Source organism: Gracilinanus agilis, chromosome 4, assembly GCF_016433145.1.
Source record: "Gracilinanus agilis isolate LMUSP501 chromosome 4, AgileGrace, whole genome shotgun sequence".
NCBI lineage: Eukaryota > Metazoa > Chordata > Mammalia > Didelphimorphia > Didelphidae > Gracilinanus > Gracilinanus agilis.
Genome location: NC_058133.1, coordinates 37,103,412 through 37,126,738, shown reverse-complemented (window position 1 = coordinate 37,126,738; position 23,327 = coordinate 37,103,412). Strand labels below are relative to the sequence as shown.

Below are 23,327 nucleotides of genomic sequence, written 5' to 3'. Positions count from 1 at the left end.
TTTTAAACTCAAGGACAACTAGGGCTCTCAGTTTCTTCTTATTCATATTTATTTTGTTCTTTGTGGTCCCAGGTTCATTGTTCATAGAGAAAAAGCCAAAGTGAGAGCTAAACAACCTTACTTTCTGTCTCATCTTTAGCTTTATTCTTTCCACTCTATAAATAGTAGCTCTGTCCCTTATTATAACTTCTTATCCCCCAAAAAATTATATTGTTGTCATCTTTAGTATTCTTTGCTAAACTCAATTCTTTCTGAACCTTAAGTACTTTTGATAACAATCTTATAGGAAGTTTCAAAGCTTTTTGTATTCATCCTTAGTTATCTTGAGTTTCCTGACTATCCCTATTGATCCTTTTTAGATAAATCCACCTTTTACTCTTCACTGTGATTATATGACTTCAGAATTTCATTCTTGACCCTCTCTAGCCCCTCTTAGACTGGCCTCCCCTATGGAATTTTGGGCCTTAGCATCCTAATTATCTTTTCTCTGAACCCTTTAAAAAGTGCTTTTCTCTTTCCATAAAGTGCATGTCAGACTTTTCCTAGTTTTCCTTTTATCAAATCCTAAGGTAAGAGAAGTCGTTTCTTTCCAAGATGACGATTATCTTTACATCAGCCTGGGGCTTCTTCCCTTATTGCTCAGAATCAGATCTAGAACCAATACCCCTGGTTGTTTCTCTGCCTTTTAATAGATGAAATCATCATTCAGGCAAACCCAGAAAATATTTAGCTTCTCTGTTTTTGTCATAATCAACTAGCATTAATTAAAGGATTCATTATATGCCAGGTGCTGTGCTAAACACTGGACAAAAGTTGCTCACGTTTATTTATAATAGTGCTTTAGCATACTTGAGCAGAGTACAGATGTTATCTCACGTGATCCTCATGAAAACCCTAGGAGGAAAGTGCTATTGTTTTCCCCATTTTACAGATGAAGAAATTGAGGCAGTCAGGTTAAATGATTGTCCAGGGTCACTCAGCTAGTAAGTGTTTGAGGTAGAACTGCCTCCAGATGCAGCACTTTCTCCCACTGTGGTGGCACCAGCTGCCTAGACAAAGCTCTCCCAAATGTCCAGACTACTGAAGTCCCTCCTGTGCCTGTCATGGCTTTGTGCCACATTGTCTAAACTTCCTATCTATTTGTCCTTTCTGTTCAGGTAGTCTGTGGTAATTATTTGATGACAAGATCACACTTATTTCTGCTTTTATTTAGTACATTTCCACTGTGCTTTCTTTTTTTTTAACCCTTACCTTCCATCTTAGATTCAATACTGTGTATTGGCTCCAAGGCAGAAGAGTGGTAAGGGTGGGCAATGGGGGTCAAGTGACTTGCCCAGGGTCACACAGCTGGGAAGTGTCTGCGGTCAGATTTGAACCCAGGACCTCCCATCTCTAGGCCTGGCTCTCAATCCACTGAGCTACCCAGCTGCCCTCTTGTGCTTTCTTCTTGAATTCCTAGATTTTCTCCTATTAAGTATATCTTTTTAACATGCAGTCCCACTTGATTCCTTCCTTACCTTCTCTTTCTTATCTCTTTTTTGTATAAAAAATAACCTTTTGGAACCATAGAGCCATCTGGGGCCCATCCCATCGAGTCTTAGGATACCTCTGTGATGAACTTGCTGCCTTGTATTAGGAGTTTGAATAACTTTGCTTGTTAAAGTGATATTTGGAGAGCTGGGGAGCAGAAGACATGAGATCAGGTTAGGAAGAAGCATTTATTAAGTGCCTGCTGTGTGCTAGGTACTGTGCTAAGCACATGGCGTTTGAGGAAACAGTCCCTGTCCTCAAGGAGCTCAGTCTCATGGGAGAGAGCAATAAGCAAATAACAGGCCCCTACAAGACATACTCAGTTGATGGAAGGGGACTCTTCGGGGAAGGTACAAGCAGCTGATAGCTGGCTCATTGGATGGAGAACCAGGCCTAGAGATGGAGGTCCTGGGTTCAAATATGACCTCAGACACTTCCCAGCTGTGTGACCCTGGAAAAGTCACTTAACCTCCATGACCCAACCCATACCACTCTCCTGCCTTGGAACCAAAACTTAGTATCAATTCTAAGATAGACGGTAAGGGTTTTTAAATAAATTAATTAAATAAAGTGATATTTTAGTAGGGTGCCCTGTCTGAATCTCTTCTTCACCCTTATCCCATTCTCCTTTGGGTCCTTTTTATTTGTTTAATTCTTGTTTTCTCCCTGTTAGATTAAAAAAAATTCCTCTAGTTGAAGGACTGTGTTTTTTTCTTTTTCTGGGCACAGTGCCTTGAACATAATAAGTACTTGATATATTCCATTGGACTGAATTCTTACCAGTTGTAATGCTGACATGTTAGTGCTTGTGGAACATTTTTCCTTCAGTTATTTCCTATTTAGGACCTGGGCTTATGGTTTCTAGAACCTCTTAAAATGGCAGAGCACACCTTTCAGTTCTGGGTGTGAATGTTAGTAACACAGGGAGTGTGCCTGTAGCAGAGGCTGGCATGTAAGTCTCTTTGCCTTTGTGATCCATAACGGCCAGGGGGTTGGTAGTATTGCCTGGGCTTCTGCCCCATTTCCATGCTACTTGTCCTCGCATCCACCTTTGGCCATTCGACTGACATACTAGAAAGCTCTAAAATTGTGCCTGGAGACTGATGGGAGTATCGTAAACGAATGATGCCCCGCCTTGATACCATTTTCCCAAACTCCTAACCTGTCATGACAGCTTTAAAAGCTTCCAACTATTATACAAGAAGTCTAAAAATGTTTTTTTTTTTAATGACAACTTTTATTTACCCCTGCTATAGTTTTTCATTATTTTGTAATTAAAGAACTTAAATTTCTTGGTAATTTTTTTTAGAGAAGTTGCATTTTATTCTCTGAACAATAAGTATTCACAGAAGATTTTCAGACAAGGAAATGACATTAAATTAGAATAATCACAGAAGCAATTAGAATATGAGTTTGGGGAATTTTTTAAAGCTTCTTCTGAGTATTCAGTTCTTGAGAACTGAGAATACCCTTAATGTGAATTGTTTTCTAATTTTGAAAGAACTCATACATTTGAGGGAAAAGAAGTTCAGTTTTCCAAGAACGTGTTATGCTATGTCCTTGTCATGCCATCTAGTGATAAGAATACAAAATGGTCCTTAGTTATTCCTTTGTGCTGGATCCAAAGTAGTGATGATGTTGTTATGTGGATATGATCAAAAAGTAGTTGACCCAGCTGGGTGACCCTGGCAAGTCACTTGACCCCCCCTTGTCTAGCCCAGTGGTTCCCAAACTTTTGGCCTACTGCTCCTTTTCCAGAAAAAATATTACTTAGCCCCCTGGAAATTCTTTTTTTTTTTTTTTTTTTTTTTTTTTTTAAGTTTTAATAGCAATTAATAGGAAAGATAAATGCACCTGTGGCCATCACCACCTCCCTGGATTGCTGCAGCATCCACCAGGGGGCGGTAGTGCCCACTTTGGGAATCACTGGTCTAGCCCTTACCACTCTTCTACCTTGGAGCCAATACACAGTATTGATTCAAAGATGAAAGGTAAAGGTTTAAAAAGAAAAAAAGTAGTTGAAATGAAAGTTGTGTAATTCTAAGACTTGTAAAAAGTCCTACAGACTGTGTATATAAGTTACATTTTGGTAAACATAAATTTATACAACTTCCTGTCGGTTTTGTAAACTGTTTTTTGTTGTATGTATATATTTAAGTGCTTGGGATTTATGATTCATTTCACTTGCTTCTTTAACTTCAGGAAATATGTAGTAAATCTACTTTGGCTAATTGAGTGTGACTATAAATGCTTTCCAATGTTTATTTCCTCAACAGGGGTTGAAAAGGATATTGAGAAACTCTATGAAGCAGTACCACAGCTTGGTAGTGTGTTTAAGATTAAGGACAAAATTGGAGAAGGTAGATCTGAAACTAATTCTGATTTTTTAAAAATGCTATTTCCTATATGACATGTATGTTACAGGTACTCGTTATTTCTTGCTGAAGAAATTTCCATTAATATTCCTTTTTTTTTTTTGAAATGTCAAGAAAATTTAAGTTATGTTACTAACTTTGACATCATAACATGCTTTTATTTTATTGTCATTTGAATTTTTACTTAAAGAGTATTTTTACTAACTGATGTTTAAGTCAGAATAAAGCACATTAAATATATGAAACTGAATTATATGTATCTTTTTGGTGTTAATAATGAGTACTCTATTAATTTAAAATAAAAAATATTATTTAATATTAGAATGGGTACATGTTCTAGAATTTTTAAAAATATAATTATATTAAATCATATCCTGAATGGTAAAAGGCAGGATAGTATATAAATAAGCAAATAAGATACCTAAAATGATATAACAAAATAAGTCAAATTTGTATAGTAGTAATAAGATAATGTTAATAATTTTAAAAAAAGATGCTGGTTGAAATAGGAAATATATTTACAGAGAGAGGGACTGTGAATCAGTCTGAAGAGCAAATTTAAAAAAGAATAAGAAAATAAAGGGTGTGTTAATGAATAGATGAGAAATTAAAACTTGAAACAGGCTCATAACAAGCTTGTCCCATAAGTGATAGGATATAACTGGTGGACCGCTGGATTATAAGACAGTATGATATCTGTAATTAGTTTCTAACTGTACGGGTAGAGAAGTCCATTTAAAGGATTAGCTTTTTAAAGATTTCATTCTTAGTTTTTCCATCAAACCTATAGGGTTTTGGGAAAAAGCCTTAAATGACTCAGTTTATTAAACAAAATCAAATAATTAGGATGAAATATTGTTACTCTTGGAAATAGTAATATAAGCCTAGTCACACAGATTTGCATAGGCTTATGGGAATTTGTATCATACTCAAAAACAGTCTGAAAGCAGGAAGAATTTATTGAAAATATAAATATGCCATATTTTCCTTTTCATATTATTATTAATACCAGACTCATTATTGATAAGCTTTAAAAACAAATGGTTTGTGATAATTTTATATATTTAGAGCATTTTTTGCAATTAATATTTTAATAGGGTTTTGTTATGCTTGCAGAAATCAGATACTGAGGACTTTCAATATCTTTCACAGGTACTTTCAGCTCTGTTTACTTGGCCACTGCACAGTTAAAAATGGGACCTGAAGAGAAAATTGCTTTGAAACACTTAATTCCTACAAGTCATCCTATAAGAATTGCTGCTGAACTCCAGTGCCTTACTGTGGCTGGGTTGGTAATTTAGAATACCTTTGGGTTAGATTAACGGCAATATATGAAGATCTCTGAGTAGACTCCATCAAGGAAGACCAAGAATTTGGTCCTGACCCTCTGTTCCTTGGAACTGATCTGTTAGTGTCAAGATTGTCTCTTTGCACATAGACATCACTTATTTTTGCAGATTTCCTAGTACATCCCAGTTCTAGGCCATTCAAGGCATGTCAAATCTGTCTTTAATGGCCACTAACCTTGTTTTCCAAATGCTAGAGTTAATAGATAAATATGTATTTAAAAATGATGAAATCTTAGCTCTCAATGTCTTATTTACTTCTAGAAGATCATCTTGGCTCCACCTTTGCCATAGCAAGTGGGCTGTTTGATATGACCTTTTTACCTGACGCCATAGTTGTCTATGCCTGTGCTCCAAGTCTTCTTCCTTTCCTAGTATCTTTTAGTCTCTCCCTTCACCCTTTCAAGCATATACAAATCTTCTCATCTTGAAGCAGTTTTTATTTAATCCTGATGCCCACCTTCTTAGCACACAAATTAGTGACTTAAGTCCTTGCATTTCTTTCTTTACCACACTTCTCCTTCTGTGTCTTCCTCTCATGTCTTAGCTTTTATTCTTACCACTGAACTGGCCTTTTTCTCAAAAGTCATTGAGAGGAGCGGCCAGGTGGCTCACTGGATAGAAAGCCAGGCCTGGAGACAGGAGGTCTTGAGTTTAAATCTATCCTCAGGAGACACTTCCCAGCTATGTGACCTCAGGCAAGTTGCTTAACCCAAATTGCCTAGCCCTCACCAGTCGTCTGCCTTGAAACTCTTAATAACGATTCTAAGACAAAAGGAAAGGGTTGAAAAAAAGTCAGCCAGGGCAGCTTTCTAGCCAAATCTAAGTATCTTTTTTTAGCCATTTTCCTTGGTTCCTCAACTTCATCTGACACTGTTAATCACCTGGTCTTTCTGCCAATTCTTCGTAAGGCTTAGATGGTGCAGTATTTTGGCTTTCTGATTTCTCCTAACACTCCTCTTTTGATTGCTCTTCTTTTTCCTGCCTCATAAAAGATCCCTCAAGGCACAGTCTCTCTTTTTGCTCTCTCCCATAGAGTACCTCTTTAAGTATTGAAATTATGTAAATCTGTGTCTTCAGCACCTACCTTTCAGCCAATATCTCCCAGCTGTCCAGTGGACATTTCTTAGGATGCCTAAAACTGTAAACTCACTGATCTGACACTGAATTCAAAATCTTTTCCCCTACAAACTAGTTTTTTTTTTCCTGACTCTTATTTGTTCTCCAAGTTGCTGAGGCTAAAACAGTGGAATCATCTTACAGTCTCCTCTTTACTTTTTGTGTTCGATCCAGGAATGAGGGCCCGGCTATTCGTCCTTCCTAAACACGGCTTTCTTTTCATTTCTACCTTTTCCCTGAGCCTTTTCACTTTGTATCCAAATTTCTTTCTAATTGGCCTTGCTGCCTCCAGTATTTTTGCCCTCCTCTTCATTGCACATACTATCTCCAGATTAACCTTGCTCCAGTACTGCTTTCATTGTGGTGTTCCCAGGCTGAAAAACACTCATTGATTCTCCATGATCAATAGGATAAAAGTCTAAATTCTTTGTTTTGGCATTCAAATCCATCTGTATTCTGATCCCAGTCCATCTTTCTAACTTTTAAGTCCTACTGTTCCTCTGTAGGGAACATTTTGTTCAGTATCTTCACCATCTTTTCCTCGTAAGCTTCTTCCCGTTAAAAAAAAATGCTTCTTCCTCTCCCATTTCTCCAGCTCACCTTTTGTAGCCTGATTCAGATTCTCTGTCCTCTCTGGAACCTTTCCTTCTACCTCAGAGCTGGAAAGGGCCTTGAATAGGATTCTTTTCCATAGCATCCTTGACAGATTGTCAGCTGACCTCTCTAGGAAAATCATTGTTAATGTAGAGACCAGGGGCAGCTGGGTGGCTCAGAGGATGGGGGGCCAGGCCATGGGATGGGAGGTCCTGGATTCAAATTTGACCCTAACACTTGCTCACTATGTGACCCTGGGCGAGTCACTTAGCCTGCATTGCCCAGCCTTTAGCTCTTCTGCCCTGGAACCAATACATAGATGGAAGGTCAGGGTTTAAAAATAAAAGGTAGAGACCAGTGGCAGCCTTATGCCATTTTGCATCATTTTAATTAATAGCAAGTGTTTCCTCTTACTGAGCCTAAATCTGATTCTGTAGCTTGTACTTGTTGCTCCTATTTATATCCTTTGGGGTCAGATAGAATATATCTAACTCCTCCTCCATAACATTTTTTTTTAACCCATAACCTTCTGTCTTGGAATCAATCCTGTGTTTTGGTTCTAAGACAGAAGAGCTGTATGGGCTAGGCCATGGGGGTTAAGTGACTTGCCCAGGGTTACTCAGTTAGGAAATGGCTGAGGACAGATTTGACCCCAGGACCTCCCATCTCTAGGCCTGGCTCTCTATCCAGTGAGCCCCCAGCTGCCCCCAGCGTGCTTCTTTAATTCCTGGAAGACAGCTGTCAGCTGCTTGTACCTGCCTCTGAGGTTTCCCTTCCATCATGTGTACATCTCTTAGGGTTCCATTATTCGCTTATTGCTCTCTCTCTCTCTCCTGTGAGCTCCTTGAGGACAGGGACTATTTTCTCTTTCCCATGTCCTTAGCAAGTGCCTGGCCCACAGCAGGCACTTAATAAACACATCCTGACTTGAACTCATGTCTTCTGCTTTAATTATCTCTTCCAGTTCTCTAACTGACATTTATATGGTGTGGCTGCCAGTCCTTACAACATCTTAGTGGCCTCTTCTGGGTGGCACTTCAACTTGCTAGGACAGATGGGACCCCTGACTTCACCAGCAGAGATGGCCACCCCTCTGTGACCCTCTTCAGCAGCCTTTGGGAGCTACCAGGAATTTATCATGCCTCCGAGGCTCACTCCCTATAGACCTTGACAACAGGCATACGTCTATCCCTGGGCCCAGACTCACAGCCTTTTCTCAGAGCTCTTGTGCCCCTGGTGGGAGCTTCATGTGAAAATGAGAGCTCAAAGCAGTGCTTTAGATCTAAAATGTGCCTCCAGATATAAGCAGCACTCCAGATGTATCTGACCCTGCCTCTTAGGGCCTTTCTCTGGCTGGGGCTGCCTCTTTTTCCTCTCTATCTTTTCCCTCCTTAACCTCAGGTACAGCCTAGCTCACTTGTGTCTCTCTGTCAGCCTTTGGTTTGTCTTCTCTGCATAGCTTTTTGCCTCTTTCCCAGTCCCCAATGTATCTGTCACAGTGCTGTGTATGTGGTGAACAAATGAACTTTGAGAATTTAGATGCTGATAGTTTCTTAAGCAAATGTATTTAGATTTTACAATTTATTGTCAATAGCCATGTTAGCTTGGGGCTTTCATAAAATTTTTTCCAAAAAGAAAAATAAATTTTACTTGTTATGGTTTACAATGAGAAGCTTTGTGGTACAGAAAACTGGCCTTGGGTGAGGTAGATCTGAGTTCAATGAGTCCTAGCTCTCACTTGTACTTTCTCTGGACTCTGGAATGTCACATAACCCTCTGGGCCCTCTAGTACCTTGAACCTTGAAGCTCATAGCAAATAAGGCCCTTCCCTTCTTCAATAAAGGGCATTTCTGGGGGCAGCTGGATGGCTCAGTGGATTGAGAGCCAGGCCTAGAGAAGGGAGGTCCTAGGTTCAAATCTGGCCTCAGACACCTCCCAGCTGTGTGACCCTGGGCAAGTCACTTGATCCCCATTGCCTACCCTTACCACTCTTCTGCTTTGGAGCCAATACACAGTATTAACTCCAAGACGGAAAGTGAGGGCTTAAAAAAAATAGAGGGCATTTCCTCCTTCAGAGAATCTACACAAGGAAAATACGGGCCTTGACCCTGTGGTTGATGATTAACTGCTAATTCAGAATGGGAATTTGAAGAGGAGAAACAAAGAAGAAAGCATTGTGGAGACTTAAATAAATAATAAATGACTTGTTAAGAATGACATGGATAGGGGGCAACTAGGTAGCAGAGTGGGCATAGCCAGGCCTGGAACTGGGAGGTTCAGATCTGACCTCAGATACTTAGCACTGTGACCCTAGCAAGTCACTTAACCTTGTTTATCTAACCCTTGCCACCCTTCTATCTTAGAATTGGTATTAAGACAAGGTAAGGGTTTAAAAAGAATGATGTGAATATTTCTCCTTGGTTTTGAGAGACCCGTGATTGCATTAGACTCCAACCTTGGCAATATCTTTATTGATAAAAGTTGAATGTCAGCTAATACTGCATGCCTAATGCACTGTGTGTTTTATTTCTACTTAGTCTTTAAACATAATTTATGCTTTAAAAAATTCCATTTCTAAACAGTGAACAAGGTTATAAAGCAATCTGATTCTTCTTCATGTATTTTTTCCTCTAGGGGGCAAGATAATGTCATGGGGGTTAAGTATTGCTTTAGAAAAAATGATCATGTGGTTATTGCAATGCCATATCTGGAGCATGAATCCTTTTTGGTGAGTCTTAAGGTTCCTTATATTTAAACAACTTGGTTTTTAAATGAAGTGTAATTGCTTGCTTAATTATATTCCTTAAAACATGTGTTTCAGGACATTTTGAATTCTCTTTCCTTCCAAGAAGTTCGAGAATATATGTTTAATCTTTTTAAAGCTTTGAGACGCATTCATCAGTTTGGGATTGTCCATCGAGATGTCAAGCCCAGCAACTTCTTATACAATAGGCGCCTTAAAAAGTGAGTGTGTAAAGTGAATAGATAATGCAAGTGTTTGTCCAAACGTCCCACGGGTGCTCTGAACCTCGGTAAAGAATTAGGTCTTAAAGTCACATTGCTTTTGAAAATGCTTGTTGAAAACTTAATGAGAAAGCAAAGTAGTCACAGAGAAACAGTTTGTGTCATATCAGTCATCTTCAAAGCAATAAAAAACAATTTAAGAAGAAACAACAGAATTCAAAACTGGATTTAATGGTAAATAATGCATTATTAGATTGGAGGGAGTTTCAACTTGAGGCTTATTTTTTGTTTATTTTATTGATACTGACTTTGGCCAAGTATATGGGTATGTTACAATCTGCACATGTTTTGTGTGCTGATAAATGATGTGATTATCATAACACATTGTTTATGACAGCAAGGCTGGAACATTTCTTATTTGTGCTTTTTGCACACATCTGACTTATTTTTTGCCATTTCTTTAATCAAAATCAGATTTAGCTTTTTGTGTAATTTTAGACTGCATATTTTTTAAACTTATTAATATGGAAAGCCTCTGGTTTGCTAATACGTTTAGGAACCTTATGGGCCCGCTACTAGCATCAGAAAACAGAGGCTCACGTGGCTAGAATTCACTGGGCTTTGCAGTTGAGAAGGGCAGATAAAGAGTGCTCTACTGGAGCCCATTTTAGCCCAGATTTCCATCCTGGTTTACAGTAGAATTCTTTAATGATATCGTTATGGAAAACTTTCCCCCTTTTTTTCAGGAAAAGAAATACGAATGGGTATCGATTGCTTGTTAGCAGACTGATTCTTTATGAATATGGTTTGAACATAGGTGAGGTTATATTGTGACTGACGCTTCCATTGTTTAGCTTTAGCAAAATTAACCTGTTTGCCCAATTCTGTTTCTCAGGTATGCCTTGGTAGACTTTGGCTTGGCACAAGGAACCCGTGACACAAAAGTAGAGCTTCTCAAATTGGTCCAGTCTGAAGTCCAGCAGGAAAGTTGCTCACAAAATAAAACTCACATAGTCATGGCAAACAAGGTTTCATTGAATGCCCCAGCACCAAAAGAGCTTTCTCAGTCATCCACTAAAACAGCTGTTAAAAGGCCCTACTCACATGCACAATTTCAGACTAAACAAGGAAAAGATGGAAAGGTTTTACCACTTTTTTTTGTTTGTTTTTGATGATACTGTACTGTTCTTAAAGTGTATTTTTTTTTCATCCAACAGGGGGGGATATAACACTGAAACAATACTTGCTGATTCTTTATTTTACATTTGGTATGTGTCTTCAACTGACAGCATTTTGATAAGTTTTGTAGTGAATTATTTTTGTTATTTTATGACATTTGAAATTTAGCTCCCAGGTTTATAAGCCACATACTGGTCATATGTGTTATAATGCAAAGTCACGTGTTTTTTGTATAACAGAACATGCTTGATTTTTCTTACTTGCTATAAAAAACATCAAGTAAGGATTCTTTTAAAGAGGAAACAGTACATGTAGCTAACACAGAAAAGAACGTTTCTCCTCTGTCTATCTCCATTTTAGTAGCCCAGCAAAGTGTCACTCACACCCATGTAGGAGATTTTAGGCCTCCTTTGGATCCATGTTGGGGCTGGGGTGTTCTTTTTAAGGGGTTAATGGCGCTGTCCAGATTATTCTCTTCTTTCACGGAAGTATTTTGGTGCCTAAAAATGACTTGCTTGCAGCTGTTTTTGTTTGTCCCTTAACTCTTTCAAAACTATAGCAGAGGAAAGCTGGCAGAAAGTATTACAGATATAATCCTTATTGTCCTTTTTTTGTTGGTATTGTAGGAGGGATCTGTAGGCCTTTCTGTCCAGCGCTCTGTTTTGGGAGAAAGAAATTTCAATATTCAAAGCTCCATTTCACATGAGAGCCCTGCCGCGAAAGTAAGTAATGCTGAATGATGAGTCTCTCTCACACAAAACAGTTTAGAGACTTAGAACTTGGTATCAGTAATTGTGAAAAAAGTTAGAATTCTTTTGTGCCCCAGAGATGGCTGCTTTGCTGTTTCCCTAAATTCTCTTGCATTTCACTCCAGAGGTGTTTCAAATGGTTTGGTGATTAACTGTTGCTACATTTAAAAGTGTTTTCTTAATAGGCTATATTTACATTCGGCACTAAATAAATACTTGTTGATTGATTGACAGTACATTTTTTTCTGGTTATATTTTTAAGGGGCCTACTTGAAAGTTGGTAACAGCAGGAAAAGTAGCATTTTAAAACTATAAAAGATTCTAAGTTGTAAGTGTTACATTTTTGAAAGTTGGCCCAAATTCCTATTTTGACATAATAACATCAGTAACATTTGTAAGTTAGTAAACTATTCTCTTTGTGCAGTCTGTGGTTCTGAAATGGAGTTAGACACGAGAATATTTGCTTTCCTATTCTCTTCTACCAGTGTTATAGAGGCCTCTAAGAAACTACGTGTGGCACTTTGCTCATGGAACCTAATGTGGTAGTTTAAGGTCTGAGTTAAGTAATATGTTAACAGAAATGGATTTTTGAAAGCCCTGAAATCTTTTATCAGGCTAGAGTGGGCATCATAGCCTTTTTTTTTGTAACCTGGTAATAACACTGTAACTTCAGGAACTCTAGTGCTTTTGACAACACTTAAAAAACTCCAAACCAGAAAATAATTTAACTTTTCTTTACAGCTCATAAAGCAACCCAAACCGATGGATATCACATCTAGAAAGTTAGCAGCGAAAAAGAAGGTTATTTCTACAAAAACTGTGACCAGCAATATAGTGAGGAAAACTGCCAGCACTTGCCCAGCCAACCTGACCTGTGACTGTTACGCAACAGATCAAGTTTGCAGTGTTTGCCTTTCAAGGTAACTTGCTTGGAGAGGGTTGTAAAATCCTTGGTTGGCCGTCAAACAGGTTAGAAATAATCTGAAACAGCTGGGGCAGGGGTCAGCCAGGTGGGGGTCAGCCAAGCGAGGGGCACAAAGCAGCTCTGAGGTCTCGGGGTGCCCCAGGACTCCCCAGGAACTTAGCTCTCCCTTGCAAGACAAACGCATGACGACTGGTTTCATATGGTGTTCATTTCACATGCGTATGCTATTAGAAAAACATTTTTTTGCTGTTATATGCAAATAGTTTGGAGGGAGAATATGACTTTTTTGGAACCAGAGAAATTCACAGTTGACTTGCTGACATAATGATTTTCTGTCTTCCTCTTTCATTTCTGTCCCTTGCCTTCATATAGAATAACTAGAACCAGGTGGTGCAGCTCTGAAAAGCTGAGTCTTCTGTGAACCTGGAAGGAGGAAAAAGTCATTTTCAGGATAATTGTCTGAATGATTTGGAAATAAGCTCCTTTAAATTCTCATTGAATCTTTTAAAAACTAAAATTCCTGGGAGAAAAAGCAGGAGGGGTAAGATTTCCAAGGAACATCGTATGATTAAAGACCAAAATGATAGCTAGATCCTTAAGAAAATTGAAGGAGAACGAGAGCCCTTTAGTTAGTGTAATAAGCAACTTCTGGGAAGAAGATGGAGACCAACTTGAGTGACAGGTCATCAGTTATAGAATTTAGAATTTACCCTGATGGCATGAGCCAAGGGCAAAAGACAGTTGCCACCACCACTATAAAAGCCCAGGGGCAGAAGACTTCAGGGTCTCATTTTTGAGAAGGGTCCCAGGTGGTGTGGGTAGGCCTATAGACCTGCCCTCCGGCATCTGTACATTGCCTCAAGCAATCAATTCACCTATTGCTGATTAGAGCTGAGAGATACACACCAGACATCCACCAAAAAGAAGAAAATCATAAGCCCTCCTTTCATCTGGTCTAGGCCATGGCGGGCCTGACCAGGGTCTGTGAGGGAGAAGAACCTCTCCAGCCAGCTGTTCACCTGCTAGTGATTGCTTAGCTTACTCCAGCTGCCATTAGATTAGCATAGCCATCGCCAACACCACTTTTCTTATCCTGAGTCCTACCCCTTTGAGTTAGTGGTATTAAAGCGTTAAACAAAGTTAAGCGAAGACTGGTGTCATTCTGAAGGACAACCTAGCAGATACCTCTAAGGGGAAGGAAATAGTTGAGTAAATTGCAGTCAACCGTGTTAATCCAACCGTATCATTTATTATCCTTAACATAAACCTTATCCATCAACCCAACCCCAAGCCAAGTAACCAGAGGAGCTGTGTGGATCAATATACAGCTTCTCACTTATCCACTTTGGCTTGGGCACTGTTCGTGGGCCAAGTGCTTAGCTGAGCTGAGCATTTATAAGCCCTGGTGGCATCCCTCTCCTCACTCAGCTTGGATCCAATTACCATCTAAGGATCTTGGGCCAGCTTCATCAGGCCCATCTTACTCCAGCACCATGCCACCTGTGTAACAGCAGGGAGAACCAAGGAAAGTTTCATGGGCTGAGTTTGGGGGAAAAGGAAAAGAATTAGAGCAGCCAGAGATGGTGAAAGAAAGTGTTGGGCATGGGGACTTGATTTCCTTCAGTCTTCATGTAAGGAACAATTCTGTTGTCTGTAAGAGGGAAAATTTAGGTATTTATAGATATATATTTAAAGTGTGGCCACCAGGAATCAACAATTCAGGTTGATTCCGTAATTAAATCAGACCCAAGTCAGCATCGGATTGAGGAGTTTATTTACAATCAGGAAGGTAAAGTATAGGAATAAAGAGAAAGGGAGAGGCTAGTCCAGGCCAAAGGCCTGAACGGAAAGAGAGGGTTAAAGACTAAATAAATGAAGCTGTAAGCCACAAGGCCCAACAGCCAGATAGGCAGAGTTTGGAAGTGGCCCAGTTAGGCCAAGGAAGTCAGCCTAACTTACCCACGTGACAATACAGAGTGTAAGCGTTCTGTGGTCTCGGGAGATCCTTCAGCATGGAGTTCGAGATGGCAACTGCCTCAACAGGAAGTCTGTAACATACTTAAGGGATAGTGTCCTTTGTCACTTCCCGTGGGTCCACCTCTAATTCAAATGGACAAATGACAGCCTCTACGCGGTTTTGGACTGCCCAAAGGGCAGTCCCCTGTTCTTGATTTGTTACTTATTGTCACGTGTGGGTAACTCGTCTCCCCTCCCCACTAAGGAAGGTGAGGAATTACATCATTTCTACACCTAGGATGGGTAGATTTTTGACTATGAATGGGATTGAGCTAATTCCATTTACACATGTCCCAAGCATTCAGAGAGCAGGAATTAGGACAGTGCTTTGAACCCACACTTCGGGGTAGAGATTAATGAAGAAGTGGCTGAAAGTGGGCCTCATGGAGCGGGGAAGGAGAGAGGGATAGCTAAAAATGCACATTCAGATGGCCGAGAGGAGAGCTGCAAGAAAGTGCTATCATAGGCCAGTAGAAAGTTTCCCAGAAGGGACTGGTCAGCATGGTACAGCCTGTAGAGGCTATGGGGAAGGAGGCCTGGGAATGGGCCCCACAGTTTGCAGCTGCTTTGGAATGGCATTGGCAAGCAGGGTGGTGAGGCTGTGGTGGGATATGTGATGATCAGAATAGTAAAGGAATATCTGGGTAGGGATGGACAGCAAGGAACTCAAAATGTAGGGCTAGATTGTTGGGTCTAACCCTTCATGACCCCAATTGGAGTTTTCTTAGCAAAGATCCTGGAGTAGTTTGCCATTTCCTTCTCCAGCTCATTTTACAGATAAGGAAACAGAGGCAAACAGGGTGAAGTGACTTGCCCACGGTCACATATCTAGTGTCCAAGGTCAGATTTGAATTCGGATCTTCCTGGCTCTACGTCCCCTACTCTATCCACAGTGCCCTGGTAGATTGGAACCGAATATATTGATGAAGCTGTTATCTTATTTGTGTTTTTCTCCTCTCTTCTCACACTTGGAGGCCTCTCAGTTCTTTCCTTTGTCTCTTTTCCTGCCATGACCCTAGTGTAGGCCTTTATTCTTTCTTATGTGGTAAGGGAAACATGTGGACTAGTCATTAGTTATCCTAATGTTCTAGCTTGGCTACCCTCTTTTATAAAATTTACATTGCTAGCTCTCCTCTGAACTTTCTGACCACCATACTTGGGATGTCTTGTCTCCTCATCCTTACTTTTATTGTTGGCTTTGGGCCCCTAGCATCAAGGAAAGTGCTTAGAGTAAATATAAATATTTATTAAAGTGAACTGAGATGAGATCTTTTACTTTTTTTGGGTAATATGAAAGCAATCTATTTCCATTTTTCCTCAACTTTTTATTGGAAACATATTTTGATTTGTTTTATATATTTTCACTGTTTTGTTTTCACAGCAAATAGCAAAGCTCTCTACTTTTCTTGAAATGAAGACTAGAGCAAGAATGGATAATTTAAATCTACAAATAATCTCATTTGAATTTTATAGAAAACAAAATGAATTGATTTGAGCTTCGTTTCTTTTTTTCCTATCTGTTTTCTAGGAAAAAAAATAATAAATAGTCCAGAAAGTAGGAGTTAGCAGCAGAGAAAGGGAAGTAGTGAGCTTGAATAGTCTATAGATTGGATGACAAGGAGTTGACCGCTTTGACTTAGGTAAAAATCAGTACAAACTATACCACAAAAATCAGCAAGTATTTAATTTTACAGTTTTTAGTAAACACTATTAGATATTTGGCAAATATTTATTAATTTCCCACTCTGTCCTAGGCACAAGGAATAGATCCTTTGGTGATTAAGGTATAATCTAAGACCAATCATATTCTATATTATAGATTAGAAACACTGCAAAATTTTAGAGCAAATCACTGGGGGTTACTTTGGTCGGCTAATTCTTTATGGATTACTTGGGGCTTGGGCTGGAATTCCTACAAGTTGTTTTCTCAAGTAGACTCAAGTCTTCCTCCAGCTATCTTACCGTATTGCACTAATCAGATTGATTTAAATTAGGACAAATCATCAAAAATTATAAATTTCTGGTGTTCCCACATTCATTATTGAACTTTTTCAGCATTTCATAACCAGTTAGTTTTTTCTTCCAAACTAAAGATTAAGTGTTTTCTGCCCACTTGAGGATTTGAGATACTTCCAAAAAGAGAACCAAATCTTTGGAAACAAATTGTGCCTTAAAAAGCAAAGATACATCTTGAAGGGTGGGATTTGAGACTGCAGAAATCTGAATTTGAAAAGGTGTGTTTTTCTCTATTACCAGACGACAGCAAGTTGCCCCCCGCGCTGGGACCCCAGGATTCAGAGCACCAGAGGTCTTGACCAAATGTCCCAATCAAACTACGGGTGGGTAACATTGTAAATCAAACATTCATTACTGTCTACTTAGGCTCTTTTTCCATTGATACAGAACCACTTTGGGGTCTAAGATTTGAGCCCTTTTGCTTTTCAGTTAGTTATATAAGTAGTTCTGTTAACATAAATTCCTTTTGAAGAAAAAATATCGCACACTTTAATATAACAATTTTCTTTATCATCCTATTAGAATTCACCAATATATTGTTGACAAACTGATTGCACTTAGAGGGACGTTGGCCTTCTCATTGCAAAGTGATTTGGCCACATTTGTAGCCAGAATTCAAATCCAGTGAAATGTTGGTTCGGGACTGATTTAACATTCAGATTTTCCTCCGATTAGTAGTTTGGGAAAACGTATAACAAGTCTGACCCTGTTTCATGGTTTTGTTTTGTTGTAAACTTTGTTATAAGTATAAAAAAGAAGCTTGTTATAGAGGGTTCCATTTGGGATTTAGAAGAAATAGGGGTGTTTTCTCCACCTTTTTGAAAAATGGTTCTAAATAATGAAGGGTTTGCGTTCACAAATCGCCTTAGGGTTTACCAAACACTTTCTGAACATTGATTTTGTAAGTCAGGTTGTTCAAGTATAAGCCCCATTTTATTGATGAGAGAGCCCAAGCCCCTGAGGAATAAGGGGCTTCCCTGGGACTAGTGATTCGGTGCCCCTTCTGCCATCTTCTGCCACCCCAAGAGGCTTCCTTGCACTGGCGGCATCAGATGAGACTCAGCTACAAGGGACTTTGGAGGGCGCCTGGAGCCCAGCCCAGACAGACACAGAGGTTGGAAACTTGCCCCGATGCCACAACGGCTGGGAAGTATCTGAGGCAGGATTTGAACCTGAGTCTTTCTGACTCCAAAGCCTCTGAACAACTAATCTAGAAGGTTACGGTTTGCCAAGTACTGTGTTACTTTTGATCTTTGATCTTGCTGACTCACGACCCACCCTACTTACTCAAAAGAAATGTGTCAGGTCCATTTTGAAGACTGCTGTGATGGCCAGTGGTGTTTCCCATATTTCAGGCTTGGTTTTGTTTTTTTAAACGTTTATAAGGTGCTTACTATGTGCCAGGCACTGTGCCAAGCTCTTTACAAATATTTCATCATTTGATTCTCACAGCAATCCTGAGAGTTAGGTACTGTTTTAGAGTTGAAGAAACTGAAGCAAACAGGGTTAAGTGACATTTAGTAAATGTCTGAGGCTGGATTTGAACTTGGGTCTTCCTTGCTCTAGGCCCACTGTTCTACCTACTGAGCCACTTAACTGTTCCAAAGATACACTATTTTAAAGACAAAATGACCTGACTGGATAAGCTCGGAAAGCATTCTTGAAGGAATTGCTAATTGTGAGTCCTACAGAAAGCCAAATACTCGGACATATGTGAGCCGATTTGTGTTCCTTTGTAGCACAGGACCCAAGAAGGTCACTCGTAGAACAGACAGCAGATCTGTGTCTCATTGCATTGACTTGGAGGGGCAGAGCCTTCCCGGGAAAAGGTCTCTGACGTGCACGTCCGAGGATCCAAATTCCAGTTTTGCCTCATTCTTTTCTGCATGGTTTTGGGTTATTCAAGAGGGTCAGTCTCTCGGGTTGGCCTCGATGGCTTCTAAAGCTCTTTCTGACCTGGGTCTGTGAATTAGGAGGGCAGAAGCTATTGCCGATAAACCTCAGGGTCGTTTGGGTCATGATAGTTTAATGTAGCACAGGATACACTAGAAATGGGTAAGAAGTTTATAAAACAGAAACTAGAAGGATTAAGATTGAACACTGTTACTCTTTTTATGGCTTGCTTTGTCCATATTGAAAATACACTAGATTTCTTATAACAAACAACATTTCTTCTGCTATTAAAAAAGACACAAAACCCCACCTTGTTAACAATAGTGTGCCCTTGTGATAACTCTGGTTATGAATTGTGGATTACCAGTCTGCTGAGCATCTAAATCGTGGGTGCCATTGTGAAAGCAGAATAGTGATGGCATTTCTCTGGAGTGATTCTCTGCTCGTGTGGCCATTCATTTTATGTGATTTAGGTGTTCTCTTGGCCTTAGATATAAACTTTGATCTTTAAGCCCTCCTAGATCTACATACTTACTAATCATTTTTGAATGAAATATGCATTTGATCTAATTGTTTATATCAGATTATTAGTGTTAAAAGAAACCTTTGTACGTTAAGTCTAAGATACAGATGACATAATTATGGGTATGATTTTAACAGTTTCCTTTGGGTTTGCAGCAATTGACATGTGGTCTGCAGGTGTTATATTCCTCTCTTTGCTTAGTGGACGATATCCATTTTATAAAGCAAGTGATGATTTGACTGCTTTGGCTCAGATTATGACAATTCGTGGATCCAGGGAAACTATCCAGGCTGCTAAAACTTTTGGTGAGCAGATTTAAGTTATCTAATAAATTAGTACATAATTCTTAAAAATCTAGCATATGCCATGTTCTTTAAAATGTTTTGTGTTGCCCAAATTTTGGTAAAATCTTAATTTCTAGTAGTTGAAAATAAAATGAAGAGTTATAAAATGCAACCACCAATATTATAATTATCTTTTAAAATGGACACTTTTACTGTTTTTCTAAGGCCAATCATTTATGAACTAAATGTAGGATATATTTTTTTTTGTTCAACAGACCTAAAGTATGGAATCTTAAGACTATAGTTATGAACTTAATTTTTAATGCAACAGAAATATTTTTTATGAAATAACCCATACAGTATAAGGTAACTTATAAATAGTAGTCTATATTTAAGCATGGCTTATTTGAATTGTGGTAATCAAAATTGAAAACTTAAAATTCTTGGTATTCTGGTGCAAATGGAACTTAACAAGCCTTTCAATAACTATTTATGATAAAGTCTATCTTGTTATTTCGTTTGGGTTCAGTAAATTTTTGTAGAAGCACGGTCAGAAATTTCACCAAATAAGCCTCCGCCTATTCTCTTTAGTCAAGGATCAACTAGCCCTTGGTTCTCCCATGTCCGTATTTGAAATTCCATTGCATTCCAACAAATGGAAGCCCACCAGTCACAGAATGACTAGGGTGTGAGATGGCATGTATAAAGCAGGGAGTATTCATTAGTAGCATTCTTTTTACTCGATCTATAAAATGGCAATATTGCCCTTTGTAATGTAAGAATGACAGTGCTTGACCTACTATTGGCATAGTGTGGTGAAATTACTATATCCATCAGACTTCATATTTACTTGGGGATAAGAGCAGAAGCCTCATTCTTTGTCCTGGCTAACGAGAGTAGAATGAAATTATTCCAAAACCAAAGTTCCTGTAGTTAAGACAACCTTCTGGTGCCACCTTAGTCGGGGGGCATGTAGCCCTTTTAGTCTGCCCTGCTGGATTTAAAGCAAAGAGACTCAAAAACAATTCCCGTGAGCCCAGCCTTCTCACTAACATGGCCAAGGAGTCCTGGCGCTTCAGTCAGAGGCCCTGGGTCATATAGATAAATGGCTGCTTTTCTGGGCCTCGGTCTCTTCCTCTGTAAAATGAGGGGGGTCCTATGAGATGTCCTCTGAGTTCCTGTCCAGCTCTAAATCTCTTAATTCTGGGATCTTGTCTTCCAGTTCCAAATGATACTAATAGACATTTCTATAGTTCTTTAAGGTTTATGTACATTATCTCATTTGATTCCCACAACACAACAGCCCTGTGAAGTATTTACTACAAGGGTCACTTTTGTAGATGAAGCAGCAAAGTCCCTGACAATAAAGACTTGTCCGTGGTTACCCAGTGAGTAAGTCTCAGGCATGATGGAAGGCCACATCTAACAACCTCCTAATGCTCTGAAAAAGACACCCCAATCCTGTTACCATGGACTTCTTTCAGCTTACTTAAATATTCATTTACTTTCCAAGGCATCCTAAGTATGCCACGTGCGTTGTTTTTCCTTGGGGGAAATGGTCCTGGCCCATCCAGATAATTAGAGACAATCTTCTCTTTTAGGTAAATCGGTATTGTGCAGCAAAGAAGTCCCGGCACAAAACCTCAGAACCCTCTGTGAGAGGCTTCGGGGCCCTCCTGATCTGGCTGTGGAAAAGCAAGAGGATTATGTTCATGAATCAATTTTGTCGCTGAGAACTGATCAGAAACTGAAGCTCCCTCTGCAGATGGAGCCCACAGGGAGGTCATTTCAGGAAGATGGCCGGGGCGGCTCCGAAACACACACGAGTGACCGTCGAGCCAGCCCGAGAGGCTGGGATCAAGTCCCTGATGAAGCTTATGACCTCCTCGATAAACTCTTAGATCTCAACCCAGCCACCAGAATAACCGCCCAGCAAGCTCTGACGCACCCCTTCTTCAGAGACATGAGTTTGTGATGACAACATTCCGTTTGGCATTTATTTGGTTATTGTCTAATGGGAAATAAGTTCATTGTAATTTCCTAAGTTTTGATTAGACACCAGACCCTGAGAGGTCATGAAAGAAAAAGTATTTGGTTTCATGACAAGTATGATGTTTTCTGTATTGTGTTTATGTAGTTTATCAGAAAACTGCTGGAACTTAGATATCCCTGAAGAGATGGTGGATGGGTCGTTCCATGGACGGGTAACGGGCCTCATCTAGTCAGACCCACTGAGGGCAGAGTGGAACGTGGAAGGGATTCCTGCCTAACACACAGGACACGAGGGTTTAAGCATTGAGGTGGTTTGTGAGTTCCCTTCCAGTCAAAAGACCAAGGTGAAATTGGCCTGAAGCCTCTTTATTCTGGGATGCCTTTCCTGAAAATTAAAATTGTTAACAAAAGAAAATCTGAACTTGATACAATATGAATTTTAAATTGTCTTAATTTTTATTCTGTTTTGGAAACACCTAGTTTTTGCAAGTATTTCGTGTCCATGCCATTTTTTTCTTAAAGATGTTTTTTCTTCCTCTGTGCCCACAATTCCACATTCTTTTTGGTGTTTCTATGGTACTTATCCCCAGGATTTCAGGGTGTTTGGTCCAATAACAGATGGAAGTAGATGTCCAAAACTGATGGTAATAGATGAAGAAATTATGTGAGTGAATGCAAATGGCAGGTTGGAGGACCGTAATGAAAACCTTTTGGGTTTCATAATTCATTTTTTCTTCTAATGAAAGCCAAAGCCATCAGGCCATCTACATCTTTATTGTCCTGCTTTGGAAAACACTGGACTAACCCATGGGATGACTATGAAGAAAAACTGTGCCCCAGGGAGAAAGGACAAGAGGGAGAGATGAGCCACACCAAGACACGTGTGCGTGGTTGGATTTACATTCCAGGCCTCTTTCGAGTGAATATTTCATATTCACTCATTGGCTAGATTGGCAAGTGTGCTGCTAGATAGAGGCTGTGAAGCTGGGCAGAATGTACCAGCCTGGGAGGTGAATTGTATTTGTTTAATTATGAGACCTCTACAAGGAAGAAGGGAGCAAGGCAATTAGTGTCTAACTAACAAGCCATGTGATGTGTCGTGGTCCCAAGGAAACGACTGAGCTCCAGGGATTGTTTACGTGAATCACCACCTCATCAGTCTTAGTTTCTTCTCATGCAGTAATTCTTAAAAAAAAAAAAAAGCCTTTTGAATGTGAAATTATATATTTGTATGTCTATTTAATAAAAAGTTACTTTTGGTATTTTCATAATGTTGCTTGACTATTTATTTGAAGTAAAGGTAGAAGGTATATGACAGTAGAGCATCTAGAGGAAGCACAGTGAGACTGAGAGCCAGACCTAAGAGATAGGAGGTCCTGGGTTCAAATATGACCTCAGACACTTCCTAGCTATGTGACCTGGACAGGTCATGTAACCCCCATTGCCCAGCGCTTACTGCTCCAAGACAGAAGATAAGGTTTTTTTAAAGTTATTTGTCAGTGCTAGTATTTTTTCTTATGAATGCCTCTTTCATCAGCTACAGATTGTAGTAATGAGTATTTTGTCCTTTTTTAATTCAATTTTCTACAAAACGCTTTTGAGAAGGAGGAAGTTGATATCTTTCAAGGGTATGAAAGGTTTGGACTTGGGAGTGTGGCCTGCTGCTAAAATATAGCCCATAGGCTCAGTAAGTAGTTGTTGAACGAATGCAAAATGTACACATTGGTTAAATGAAGCTTTTTGTTATTTTGAGTACTTTAAAAATACCTGGGACTGATTTGATGGGAACAGCGGGGCAGAGAATAGAAAGTAAAACTGGCCA

At 39.5% G+C, this 23,327-nt stretch overlaps 1 protein-coding gene across 1 annotated transcript in view; it reads left to right on the top strand.

Annotated features, from left to right (window-relative positions):
- Positions 1-22,748, top strand: part of CDC7 (cell division cycle 7) — a 30,877-nt gene extending 8,129 nt beyond the window's left edge. Inside the window, exons 3-12 of the mRNA XM_044672527.1 lie at positions 3,807-3,890; positions 5,058-5,193; positions 9,599-9,692; positions 9,786-9,928; positions 10,824-11,070; positions 11,734-11,829; positions 12,598-12,776; positions 17,054-17,136; positions 19,385-19,534; positions 21,115-22,748. Coding sequence (XP_044528462.1) covers positions 3,807-3,890; positions 5,058-5,193; positions 9,599-9,692; positions 9,786-9,928; positions 10,824-11,070; positions 11,734-11,829; positions 12,598-12,776; positions 17,054-17,136; positions 19,385-19,534; positions 21,115-21,488 — 1,586 coding nt within the window. The 3' untranslated portion in view covers positions 21,489-22,748. The remainder of the gene's footprint in view (positions 1-3,806; positions 3,891-5,057; positions 5,194-9,598; positions 9,693-9,785; positions 9,929-10,823; positions 11,071-11,733; positions 11,830-12,597; positions 12,777-17,053; positions 17,137-19,384; positions 19,535-21,114) is intronic.
- The last annotated feature ends 579 nt before the right edge of the window (positions 22,749-23,327 follow it).